We start from the raw sequence: 14,346 nt of genomic DNA on the forward strand, positions 1-14,346 counted from the left end.
TGTTATGCATGTATTGCATGTCGCGTATGCACGTTTCTGGTCGCATTCAGAACTCGGTAAATCGTATCAAGAGTAACGAAATCCATGGAATGTGCAAGGAAATAAAAGGAAATAAAATAATGAATTACACTCATCTTCGCTTTTTCACGTTCTGCCTTCAAATAATGTCCGCAGAAGCTATTGGAGTATCACACATTCTTTAACGCAGTATAATCGTGCACTCATATTCTGATTTACGCATTCTTTTCCGAGAGTTTCGGTTTAAACGTTAGATTAGAATCGGTATTCGGATCTTCTTTTTTACATTTTTTTAAAAATATGGATAGAAGGAAGACTCAAAATGAATACTGCTTGGTTCACAAGGTCCGCATAAACGCGATTAAATGAAAAATCGAATGAACAAGAATTAGCAATAATAATGGCACGTATTCTTTGAAAATAATCTGAGCATTGTTAGCATTTTTTTTTTGCATTCGACGGAATGTTGTCAACGCGAGAAATGTATTATCCAAGTAGTCTGAATAATTAGAGTAGTTTTTTGCGTCATTAGTTCTAATTTGCTCAAGTAATATTTCATTGATCTTATGGACCCCGTCAGACCAGCTAAGAATAGGAATCAATTGAGAAGGTACGTTCAAATATATCAACAATCGCGAATATACAAAATAATCGGATCGCGATAAAATTGTGCAAATGACCATTCGCGCGATCTCATTATTCGTCGCATATTAAAGATAATTTATACGTTATTTATACACGAGTGGAATTCGTTCGATCGTCACGTAGAGAATTTATATGCGCGAATTTTATCATATTTGAAGGATTTCACGGACGCCGGTAACCGCATACTCAGATTGATTTCAGAATACTTTATGAGATAACGACATTACATCTTTAACGTCAATGAAAGGCCACCTAATTCCATGCGACTCTTGTTCACTCGCTTGTTTTTTCGCACGCACCCTCCTCGTATCGCATTTAACAAGTAGAGACCCTATGAAGGACTAGATGGTGGACTATCTTATTCGATAGTGGATCGTAAAAAAGGGACAGACAGACGTGTACATACAGTAGAGGTAAGTCTTTACACAGCAACCCAAATCGCATTGCAAATTCTCGTCTCGTGAGAAATTTACAGGACCCTTGTTGTAGCTTGGCGCCTTTTTTTCTTCTTTCGAGGAATGCCGAATCATGTTTTTCATTTCAGAAAATTTCATTTCTCTGCAATAATAGTCTGACGCGATCGTCACATCTACATTTCTCGCAGATTTAAAATTTTGCAATTATAAATAATTTTAATTTTACAAGGATTTTGCCTTTCGATCAGATTTCACCTTAATATTAAGGATCAATTTATATATTTCCAATTGCATGTGAGCGAAGCAATTAACTTCGTAAAGAAATTCGGTCTTTCTTCGTTCGATCAGGCGTCCCTTTGTTCACGTCAAAGGCGCTTTTCCGATGAAGTGCCTGTACTTGTTGCACGACGCGTACCTGCCTTCCTCCGAGACGATCGACAGGCTCGAATGTTGCCTCTGACGTCGACAAAGTACCTTCCTCGACGGCTTTTTATTCCCGTTGCCGCAGTCCAAAGCGTATCGCAATTCGCTCGCCATTTCCGAGCACACAGACTTCTGAAAGTTTCACAGAAAGAATATTGCGACAGGCTCCCGTATTGGCTCCCAAACGAGTCGTTTAGCTTAAACTCACTACATTGAAATTTAAACTTTAAGGTCCGCTTTATTTGCAAAGTCTCAGTTAAAAGTTCCGTTAACGGAAGGTAATCTTTGTTTAAAATGTTCCAGCTGAGAAAGACTATAATATCATTTATAAGAGAATCTACAATAAATGGCGCAATTGAATACTGAAGGAAGAAAGGAAGGATTCCTCTTATTATTGAAATAATTTTGAACTAATGTCTTACGAAAGTCTAAGAAAAATAATGATCTTGTGCAAGCAATAAATTACAATAGGAAATATAATTATGCATGCAAGTTTGTAGAAAGCTTTTTTAAACTATTTTTAAGCTATTTTTACTTTTACGACATTGAATTTAAATTGTAAAATCTTCACAGCCTCAATGAATAACGTTCCTCGTAATAATATGAATAATTATAAATCTTTATAATAAAATATGAATATAAAAATTATTATATAGATATAAAATTTCCTTTCTATCTTAATGTACTCGTATTATGTTTCTAAATCATTAAAATATTTTAACGTTATTTCTTATACTTGTTAATGTTAAAAATAATAAATTATTTACAATTAAAATTAGATAGATGAATTTTTAGTTGAGTTCCTTGAGCTATGAAGATTCTATCTAACGATACTGTTAATGTAAATAAATTAGCTCACCTCCTATGAATCCGTGACGAGAGAGAAGCAAGAAACATTGCGACACAGCTAACAATGTCATACTAAATTGTCACACAACGCACGTCCTTTCAATTTTACTTATAGTTACAAGTAATGCAACATTTTGAAATTGCAATTTTTCGTAAAAGTTACTTCGCCATGACACAGAGATTCGTCTATTCAATAACGAAATTTCGGAGTCCGCATGCTTCTATACATGGATCGGAAGTCCTTTACATTATGGACAAAGATGCACGGTGGATAAAGACGAAATACATATAAATTAATATTATATAATTTAATACTGTAAAACGTTCTCAGATAGATTAATATTATTCATGCCACAATTTAATTAACGAAATATAAAAAAATATAGAATTGGTATATTTAATGAATTCGAAGTCAACGTTTTCTTAGTGAAGATTAAAATGGAAATATATTATTTACCATCGAAAATCAAAGAGTTCCATCTGAGTTTCAAGAACAACTTTCTTGAACTTTAAGAAAATCTCACTCTTCAATTAATTTCAAGCGAGATTTACTTACTTAGGAATACTTATTCTTGCTGATAATTTCAATTTTTCGTATCTTTGATGTAATGGAAAAAATAATGGATTGTTAATGCAGGAATAAAATTTAATTTTGATAAGATATATCTCCCTTGTATCCACACTTGCTCCTTCGATTATCGCGTATATCATTATCGCGAGGCGAACGGACTCCGCGCACACTTACGAACGCAATGATTAGCTCGATAGCTACATATTATGTACAATAAAACGTCTTGTAATCTGGTACACACTATACATTCACTCTATCTAGCCGGTATAAAATTGTGATTGTTCTTAAAAGTTTGTCCATTGCCGCAGCACTATAATTCGGTTGTAAATACCGCGGCTCTTTCCTTTTTTTCCTTTTTAAGTATTTTGATGTCGGTCGAGACATTTACAACTTCGCGAGGAAGGACATCTGGCCTTTCCTATTGCGAGACTTTAAAGTCTTTGTTAATCTAAGTTTTGATATGAGCAAATGGCAAACACGTTGACCTTTCCAATCTTTCTTTTATGCCATATTTCGGCTCGGATTCCATATATTACATGTCGCAATAATCGTACATTTTTCTACTGAAAAGTCGTTCTTAATCGAACTTTAATAATATATTCACCGTAAGAAATTTGATATTGTATCGTGAAATTCTAGCAAAATCGAGCGATCCGTTCGTCAGAATATTAAACATTTTGTTCTCCTTTGAGAATCGACATTCGAAGAGAAGTATTTATATATCTCGAACAAATTCGTCGAACCAGATAATTGATATTTGGTAGGATTTTGGGAGGAAAATTGGAAAGGTCAAGGCTCGTTGCTTCTCCTGTCCGATTATTTAGTTTGTTCCTATAATTTTACGATCTTTACACAGTTTTCCGATCACTCGTGATGGAGTTCTTCCTTAGGTCCACTGAACTCGGATCGGATACGCTTTGAGGTACGGCTTGAGTTTAAGAATCTGTTTTCGCAGCGCAGCGCGTACCGTCGCTAGTGCAGATCAGTAAAACCTTCGCAGATCGGTTTCCCCGAGGATTTCTGCTTCTAGAACAGAACACCAAAATGCCCGAGTCAGATTCGTTACATCAGTCATTGTTGCGATGGTCCAACAGCAAAGCAGGATAAAGTGCGCATCGATACAATCATCTTCGCTTATTTAAATAGCAGATAAAAATAATATGTACATGTCTACCATGCTTCCTCGTGTTGCTTTATCAAACAGATTTACATTCATAGAAGCATCATCTATTCATTATCATATTATTGTAATCATTATTTCACGATCAATTTTTCCAAATAGGAGCCAATCTCGGACAAAATAATAATTAATAAATTCATTTTAATTTTGTCTATTTTTTCGAATTATTGTGACACTGAATGTCGCGACTGCCATGGCATTTGCGGTCGACTGTGACTTGATTAGATCATATCAGATCAATCTTGCGCATCACGCAGCACGGAAATTCATACACGGAGAAATGTATGTCGTATACAGTCTATTCGAAATCTATGCTATTCATTACAGAACGAGAGCCTTGTCCCGTGATCGAGCGGATTTAAGTGGATTTGAATTTTTGGAGAATCTTGTCTCGCACGCTCTATTGCGTACCCTGAAGGGGGTTGAAAAGAGAATCGAGCAACGTTCGCCAGTTCATAAAGCTATTTGCTCTTAGGGTACATTCAGAATGATCCGCACAAAGCTGCATATTCGTATCCCTGGGCGAGCCCTCTTCAAATAGTTGTCTGTTTGCTCGCCCCTTGAATGTATGCAAACGGTGGTACAAATACATATCGCATACACTACACGCCAACCACCGCGAGCAACGCGAAGCTTTACATACGTTAATTCCATTTCTCCGCCTGCGTTCGAGCAAAACAAATCTCGTTCGAAATTTTTTCATTAAATTCTCGCTCGCTGCGTTTCTATAACTGACATGAGGCTTCCCGATAACCACGATGCTCTCATATGATAGCGGGCGCGGCTTTCTACTCGTTCGTAATAGTATATGTAAATTAAATTCACAATTAGAACATAATTGGATTAAAACATAATAGACATAATTGGAGTAATCATTTTTGAACATTAAAGTAGAAGAAAAGAAATGCATATAATTATATTAAAATATGAATTATCTAAAAGCCAAATTCAAAATTTATTAGAGTGCATTTTCAGGAAAAAAAATTTGACAATTATATAAAGATAAATTCCGTTTTTAAATTATTAATCGATTCGATGAAATAATTTCTTAATGATTATTTTTAATAATAAGAATAATCTTCTGATAAACAAGTCCTATGCAACAAACAGGGAGTGTATATAATTATATTAAAATATGAATTAAGCCTAATACTAAAAGCCAAATTGAAAATTTATTGAATATTAGAATGCATTTTGAGGAAAAAAAATTCGACAATTATATAAAGATAAATTCCGTTTTTAAATTATTAATCGATTCGACGAAATAATTTCTTAATGATTATTTTTAATAATAAGAATAATCTTCTGATGAACAAGTCCTATGCAACAAACAGGGAGTGTATATAATTATATTAAAATATGAATTAAGCCTAATACTAAAAGCCAAATTGAAAATTTATTGAATATTAGAATGCATTTTGAGGAAAAAAAATTCGACAATTATATAAAGATAAATTCCGTTTTTAAATTATTAATCGATTCGACGAAATAATTTCTTAATGATTATTTTTAATAATAAGAATAATCTTCTGATGAACAAGTCCTATGCAACAAACAGGGAGTGTATATAATTATATTAAAATATGAATTAAGCCTAATACTAAAAACCAAATTGAAAATTTATTGAATATTAGAATGCATTTTCAGGAAAAAAAATTTGACAATTATATAAAGATAAATTCCGTTTTTAAATTATTAATCGATTCGATGAAATAATTTCTTAATGATTATTTTTAATAATAAGAATAATCTTCTGATAAACAAGTCCTATGCAACAAACAGGGAGTGTATATAATTATATTAAAATATGAATTAAGCCTAATACTAAAAGCCAAATTGAAAATTTATTGAATATTAGAATGCATTTTGAGGAAAAAAAATTCGACAATTATATAAAGATAAATTCCGTTTTTAAATTATTAATCGATTCGACGAAATAATTTCTTAATGATTATTTTTAATAATAAGAATAATCTTCTGATGAACAAGTCCTATGCAACAAACAGGGAGTGTATATAATTATATTAAAATATGAATTAAGCCTAATACTAAAAGCCAAATTGAAAATTTATTGAATATTAGAATGCATTTTGAGGAAAAAAAATTCGACAATTATATAAAGATAAATTCCGTTTTTAAATTATTAATCGATTCGACGAAATAATTTCTTAATGATTATTTTTAATAATAAGAATAATCTTCTGATGAACAAGTCCTATGCAACAAACAGGGAGTGTATATAATTATATTAAAATATGAATTAAGCCTAATACTAAAAACCAAATTGAAAATTTATTGAATATTAGAATGCATTTTGAGGAAAAAAAATTCGACAATTATATAAAGATAAATTCCGTTTTTAAATTATTAATCGATTCGACGAAATAATTTCTTAATGATTATTTTTAATAATAAGAATAATCTTCTGATGAACAAGTCCTATGCAACAAACAGGGAGTGTATATAATTATATTAAAATATGAATTAAGCCTAATACTAAAAGCCAAATTGAAAATTTATTGAATATTAGAATGCATTTTGAGGAAAAAAAATTCGACAATTATATAAAGATAAATTCCGTTTTTAAATTATTAATCGATTCGACGAAATAATTTCTTAATGATTATTTTTAATAATAAGAATAATCTTCTGATGAACAAGTCCTATGCAACAAACAGGGAGTGTATATAATTATATTAAAATATGAATTAAGCCTAATACTAAAAGCCAAATTGAAAATTTATTGAATATTAGAATGCATTTTGAGGAAAAAAAATTCGACAATTATATAAAGATAAATTCCGTTTTTAAATTATTAATCGATTCGACGAAATAATTTCTTAATGATTATTTTTAATAATAAGAATAATCTTCTGATGAACAAGTCCTATGCAACAAACAGGGAGTGTATATAATTATATTAAAATATGAATTAAGCCTAATACTAAAAGCCAAATTGAAAATTTATTGAATATTAGAATGCATTTTGAGGAAAAAAAATTCGACAATTATATAAAGATAAATTCCGTTTTTAAATTATTAATCGATTCGACAAAATAATTTCCTAATGATTATTTTTAATAATAAGAATAATCTTCTGATGAACAAGTCCTATGCAACAAACAGGGAGTGTATATAATTATATTAAAATATGAATTAAGCCTAATACTAAAAGCCAAATTGAAAATTTATTGAATATTAGAATGCATTTTGAGGAAAAAAAATTCGACAATTATATAAAGATAAATTCCGTTTTTAAATTATTAATCGATTCGACGAAATAATTTCTTAATGATTATTTTTAATAATAAGAATAATCTTCTGATGAACAAGTCCTATGCAACAAATAGGGAGTGTATATAATTATATTAAAATATGAATTAAGCCTAATATTTAAAAAAAATTGAAAATTTATTGAATATTAGAATGCATTTTGAAGAAAAAAAATTCGACAATTATATAAAGATAAATTCCGTTTTTAAATTATTAATCGATTCGATGAAATAATTTCTTAATGATTATTTTTAATAATAAGAATAATCTTCTGATGAACAAGCCCTATGCAACAATCAGGGAGTGTTTTTCCCGGAACAAAAGTCCAGGCTTAAATTGCCTTGATTAATCACAACTCGCAAATACTCGAGACGTTTCTTCAGCGTAGATGCTTGCACTAGCGTATCTTGGATGGCGAGCAAGGACGGATATTGCTCGTTCGACTAACGACGATATTCGTGCGCAACGAGACAATAGGGATAATGACGAATGGGAGAGGATAACGATGCACGACGATGACGGAAAAACGAGAGAATAAAATTATACGCGCGCAGCGGGTTGTTTCGCGTAAGTTCTCGCCGATGGATGGCTATCGATCGACAGAAGAATACCGATCTCGTGCTGCGCGAGCGATCAGACCCGAGTAGTTCTGTACCGAGACCATTACAGAGGAACTCCACCAGCATGCGAGCATCAACTGATGTACTCGCGCGGTATGTCTGGATAGATCGCGTCGGGATCGAGCCGCGTCGCGGTCATTGATCCTGACGTGGCGATTTCCGACGAGATTACTACACGGCCTTCCTCGACGTGCTATTTCGCGTCACTCACCCGCTCCTCGATGGCCACTTTCCGGCTCTTCCATACGAACTCGCAGACCGCGATCACGCAGGCGACACCCATGCCACCCATCAGCACCACGAAGACGCCACCGACGTTTGCCAAGCCGAGCTCGTTCGCCGCCGAGCTGCTTTTCGAGGTGTCGTCCTGCCGATGAGAAACATCGATTAGTCTGCGGTATATTAAAGGGGGGTATTATTAACGGGTCGAGTGTGGGCCCATTGTATAGGTAATGCATCGTCGGAGAAACGGTGGTTTTCGTGTTTAGTCTGCTGCGTGTCGTTAATGCACGCGGTCTTCACGCTCGAATGTTCATTATTGAAGCGATTCGCGTTGTCGATAATATCGTGAAAATTTCATCTCACTTGCTCGCATCTCTAAATTCAAACGAGAAGAGAGAGGAAATATATAGTCTATCGCGCGATTTTATTAAATGGTCTGTTTGATAATCTTCCTTCCATTTTTTGATTGACATATTTTACACGAAGAAAAAAGTATACAGTCTACATCCTAAATATATTAAAAATATCGTGTATTTATATTGCAACTTTTTAATTTAATTTAAAAATTTATATACGCATGACAGATATATTAGCACCTATATCAAATAAAAAAATGTATGTATTCAAAACAAAAATATTCTTTCTTCTATAGGGATGGAAAATTTTTCTAATGGATTTGTCAAAAAGAGAATATTTTATAGAAAAAAGGATAACGTCAAAAAAAATCCACTTGATGTTCTTAGATATAAAATAAATTAATATAAAAAAATAATAGCAATTAATATAATAAAAATTTTTATGCATTAAACACATAGTTTTTTTTTAATTTTGAGAAAATTAATAATTAAAGTAAATTTACTTCTCTACGTACAATGTGTATAAATATCGCACGTGTTATACTTTTAATATCTTACAGTTCCTGCAAGCTAAGCACAGGGCGTTAATTCCACTTTCATAACTATAATCATGTATCTGTGTTTGTGCGTCAAATGTCGGCAAGTTTGCCTGGAAGGAAGGAGGAGCCGAATTATCAGGAGAATTTATCGGCGTAGCTACGCGAGAGAAATAGCAGTGCGCGCAACGGTGATCGCATGCTCGGCGAAGCCTCGATTTCGCGAATTCGCGAAATAGTCTTCTTCGCGTGCCGTCTCAACCCCCAGTAACCTTTCCCTGACAGATGAGGGGAGTTACTGGAGTCTGACGCAAGAATTTCGAACGCTTCTTGACTGCACTAGCGCACCAGAAGATTTTGCGTGAAAAAAAATAAGGAAAGAGACACGAAAGTTAAAAACAAATTCGCACAATTTATTTCTTAACTGCCGTTTTTTTTTAAATAAAGTGCTTTCAAAAAATAGTTAATTGAAATAGACGCAAAGATTCTATATAAAATGCGTCGAATGATAATAAATTTCTGTGATGTAAATAGAGACCTGTTATTAAATTGTTTTTTAATTATAATAAATATACTGTATGCATCCAGTATATATAGATTATTTTGTCGAAATCACGATGAAGACTGTCGTTCCTCTTTTTATTACATTTTACATAGATTTTAGAATTTTTTCTTTTTCTAAATAATCTCTAGACTATTTTTTACAGTAAAAAACTTGAATTAGATTAACATTTTTTTTATTACAAATTTTTCATTTTTTATTATAAGACAGTTAAAAGTGAGTATATTTTCGCCTAATATGTATCCACTCACCCTGCAGGATCCGCCACCTCGCTTCTCCTTCCACCAGCGCGTTTTTAGCACGTGAAGCTTCCCTTCCTCCTGGAGCTTCAGGATGGCCCCGTTTATGGCTGTTCTGTATGGTGAGTCTGAAGTTCCAAGGTCGTTTTGAGGAACTTCCCCCCACTGCTTTTATCGTCTCGTAGCATCGTACTTTCGCGAAACTTTCGGAAGTACCGTTGCGCCAATCGTTCCCTCGCGCCAACGTTTTGCCTGCAATTCCGCGCGCGATCGCTTCCTTCATAGCGGCATTCTCTATCGACCGGTATTTTCGCGCAGTCGCGAGATCAGCAAGACGACCGGCGATACGATTTCATTCGATTTCTCGGGGGGGCGAGCATAAAGGATAAACTGACTAACGCGCGCTCGCGCGATCTCTCGATTCGCCGAGGGAACGATTCGCATTTTCTATCAGAATTTCATTTGCATGAGGGAGAAATTTTAATTAAGTGAGGATTTCTCTTTTACTCGCAGATAGACCAATGTAAGCACTTCAATGTGATATCGATCAACCACTTTTTTTTCTCTTCAAAACCATTATTCAAAACTATATCCGCTACTCTCTTTTAGGGATTGACATTATTGAGACATCGTAGTTTCAAAAATATTTAGTCGAATTATATTTCTTATACTAAATTATATTAAATCGCGATTTTATAGATTTCTGTAGGAAAATATTCGTAAAAAAATGCAAGCCAATACGAGTTATAAAATATTCGTAAAAAAATGCAAGCCAATACGAGTCATAAAATAATATGATGAAAAATTATAATACATATTTAAGTGCCAAGTAAACTGATATTTAATACATATTTTAATGAGGAACATATTAATAAATTATTATATTAATGTGATAAAAATGATAACAATTTTTCGTTTATAAAACTTAATGCTTTACTTGAGTCATAAAATGTGATTTATATTTTGATTGCAGAAATAATTATCAGAACATATTTGAGTTTATCAGATGCATGAATTGTCAAAATATAATTTAAAAAAATTAATCAGCACCTTTTGTATTTAATAGAAGAAAATTTTATAATTTTCATGAGACGTATCATAATATCTGGATTACACGTGATTAATAGGAATGATGATTAATATATCTTTGCAGTTGAAGTGTTAAGTTTTTCGTCTGAGCAATTATTCGACAATATCGACAAATTGATGAATCAAAATATTTATTAAATAAGCATGAGAAATAATTAATAAAGAAATATTTTTCTCCTTTATTTTAAATCTGTTTTAATCTAAGAGATAGAAGTAAAATAAATTCATAAGTTATTAATGATGTCAAAATTATATTAAAAATTATATTATATTAAACTAATCTAAATTTCATGAAGCTTTTTTTCCTGCGTATTTTTATGATTTCCATCAAAGAGCACGCTCAAGTCTTATATGAATTTACTGCACATCTTCACATATACATGTACATGGTGTTTCTATTAGCACTTACTTGGTGGCATGGCTATGCCGTATCCTTTTGAGTCTAAGAGACCACCGACTTGAGTGAGGTCGCAGGTTCTCTCGATTACGTATTCGATGGAGGTGGATTCCATCAGGAATGCGTAACTGCCTTTCCCCTTGATCACTCGATCCACACCCTCAACGTTGCTCGACGTAAATACCGTCGGCTTCGCCGAGTCCATGAAGGACCACATGCGTTGGTACGTCGAGAAATTGGAATCCTAGATCACGCCGAGAATTTCGTGGTTGAGTATGCGTGCCGTTAAACGATGGAACGTCGGAGTGGAAATCGGTTAACCCCGAAGTAGGCATGCCTTACTTCGGCATAGATATTGGCGCATCTCTCGTAACTAATTGTACGCATCGCGTGCGCTTTCTCAAATTAATAGAGGAATATTCTCGGTCGCAGCCTGCGGTTTCGCTGTTGGCTTGATTGGAGATTCTTAGTCCGTTACAGCAAATTCAACTCAACAGCGAGATTTCAGATAACAATACGCTAATCTGCCCCTATTCTCCAATAGCTCGCAATTTCTTTTGTAACTATTTTATCACTTTATTGTACAATATTCGATTTATATGTGTAGCGTATTTAAGGATGTTTCGTATGTACTGAAAATCAATACTAGACGAATATCCACTTTTGGTGTATTTTGAGTATGAGAAATTGCGTGGAATATTACAATTTGATCTTACAATTAGCTACAGTGCAGAGATGTATTTTTTTAATATTTATTGCGTTTTTACTGAAATATTCCGAATTTTGTGAATCGAAATGATTAACTTTTGGCAGAGAATTTCGCCCTTATGACAGATACATGGCTAACTTGATTAAATTATATTTAATATCTTTTTAACCAATTAGTACTTGTATAATATTATTTGACTAAATATTTCTTCTATATCTAATTTTTTGCAAATTTTAAACAAATTCTGAATATTATTTCCATGTGTTTGTGTCATTTGAATCGATGTGGTTATACGTTTCCCATAAGAACACATGTTAATTCGGTGCAAATTAAAATCCTTATAACTTGTGAACTTTAGTGATTCGATTTAAAAATTGTACTGAAGATTCTAAACATATGTAAGGGCATTCTGTACAATTTTAAATTCTCAATATTTTGAAAATAGGTACAAAACATCCTTAATCGAAATGATTAACTTTTGGCAGAGAATTTTGCCTTGTGACAGATACATAGCTAACTTCCTTAAATATTTATATTTAATATTATATTTACATTTATATATTATATTTAATATCTTTTTAACCAGTTAGTACTTGTATAATATTATTTGACCAAATATTTCCTCTGTATCTAAACTTTTGCAAATTTTAAACAAATTCTGAATATTATTTCCATGTGTTTTTGTCATTTGAATCGACGTGGTTATACAAAACATCCCTAATCGAAATGATTAAGTTTTGCAGAGAATTTCGCCTTGTGACAGATACATGGCTAACTTTTAAATTTATTATTATTTGACCAAATATTTTCTCTGTATCTAAACTTTTGCAAATTTTAAATAAATTCTGAATATTATTTCCATGTGTTTTTGTCATTTGAATCGACGTGGTTATACATTTCCCATAAGAATCACATGTTAATTCGGTGCAAATTAAAATCCTTATAACTTGTGAACGCTTTAGTGAATCGATTGAAAAATTGTACCGAAGATTCTAAACATATGTAAGGACATTCTGTACAATTTTCATTAAATTCTCAATATTTTGAAAATAGGTACAAAACATCCTTAATGTTGCACATTTGTAAATAAATTCTAAATATTATTCTATATAATCGCGCCGTGAATATTGCAGTCTACATTTTAGAAATAATGCACATAAATATATGATATAAAATTATGCGTAAGCTCACCCTGAAGAAGGCTGCCGTGCTGCCGCCTTTGAGAGCGCCGTACTTGATCTTTGTCTGCTTAGCGAGATCCTCGGCGCTCTCGATTGGAGAATCCATCCTCTCAACGGTGAGGAAAGCCGCGAGATTAGCCGTATAAGAGGAGATCATGATCAACGTGAAGAACCACCACATGCCTGCGACCATGCGAGTTGACACGGCCCTGCGATAAAAGATCAAAGAGTGCATATCCATTTCCCTTCAGCTTTCAAGCGCTTTCGAATCAAAAGCTCGTTGTCCGAAATTGCGCGCAAAATAGCCCGTACAAACGTCTCGTTTGTAGAACCGCGTATTCGATAAAGCGGAGGGCGTGTCGTGAAAATACGGAGTCGCGGAAAAAGGAATCAATGGCACCTGCCGTTCGCCAAAGTTTTCGAGAGTAACTTCGCGCCTTCCACGAGGTAATGGACCGTGCGGAGGTTCAACTTCGTTTTATGTAACGAGCTAGCTGTATACGTCGCGCGGGTGTAATCCGTTGTGCAGTTAAGCGATTCGCGTTTGCCATTAAATGGCAAATGCGGGAGTTGGCAAACGCATACGTGTATGGATATGTGTATGCACGGAACGTATGCGGGCGAATTATTTTACACATTGACAATTGGTGCGTGTACATAAACGCAATTATGTCATGTATAACGAATACGTGCAATTATTGGAAACTACTAACGTTACTGGGTGACGGCATTCCAAGCTGGTAGCGCATGCTGGGCGATTTCATGCACTTCGACGTCCAGAGGCAGACGGAGCATTCCTCCGATTCATTTCGTTCACCGGAAATTTATAGCGCGGAGAGATGCTTTTTTTAAGAGAATTTTAAGATCGTAATTTGGAGATCATATTTTACTTTCTTCTTAATTTCGAATATTAAACATCTCGCTAATTCAGTATCATGTTAATTCTTTATCGAAGGGAAGGTGCTTGCTTGAAATTAATTAGAGAGTAAAGTTTTGTTACTTCGTTACATCACTGCAACGCTTAATTTGCCATAACCTTTTAATTAAATAGCTCCGTAAT

At 33.5% G+C, this 14,346-nt stretch overlaps 1 protein-coding gene across 6 annotated transcripts in view; it reads right to left on the minus strand.

The window, feature by feature from the left end:
• Nucleotides 1–2,748: 2,748 nt before the first annotated feature.
• The window catches only part of LOC105248646 (glutamate receptor ionotropic, kainate 2), a 252,433-nt gene continuing 240,835 nt past the window's right edge, over nt 2,749–14,346 (minus strand). For all 6 annotated transcript variants that reach the window (XM_025411848.1, XM_025411845.1, XM_025411846.1 and 3 more), the window contains 5 exons: nt 13,297–13,495; nt 11,409–11,640; nt 9,923–10,038; nt 8,207–8,362; nt 2,749–3,948 (listed from right to left, as the gene is read on the minus strand). In XM_025411848.1, coding sequence (XP_025267633.1) covers nt 3,895–3,948; nt 8,207–8,362; nt 9,923–10,038; nt 11,409–11,640; nt 13,297–13,495 — 757 coding nt within the window. In that variant the 3' untranslated portion in view covers nt 2,749–3,894. The remainder of the gene's footprint in view (nt 3,949–8,206; nt 8,363–9,922; nt 10,039–11,408; nt 11,641–13,296; nt 13,496–14,346) is intronic.

This window comes from Camponotus floridanus, unplaced genomic scaffold (genome assembly GCF_003227725.1).
Source record: "Camponotus floridanus strain SB8 unplaced genomic scaffold, Cflo_v7.5 scaffold44, whole genome shotgun sequence".
NCBI classification, from domain to species: domain Eukaryota; kingdom Metazoa; phylum Arthropoda; class Insecta; order Hymenoptera; family Formicidae; genus Camponotus; species Camponotus floridanus.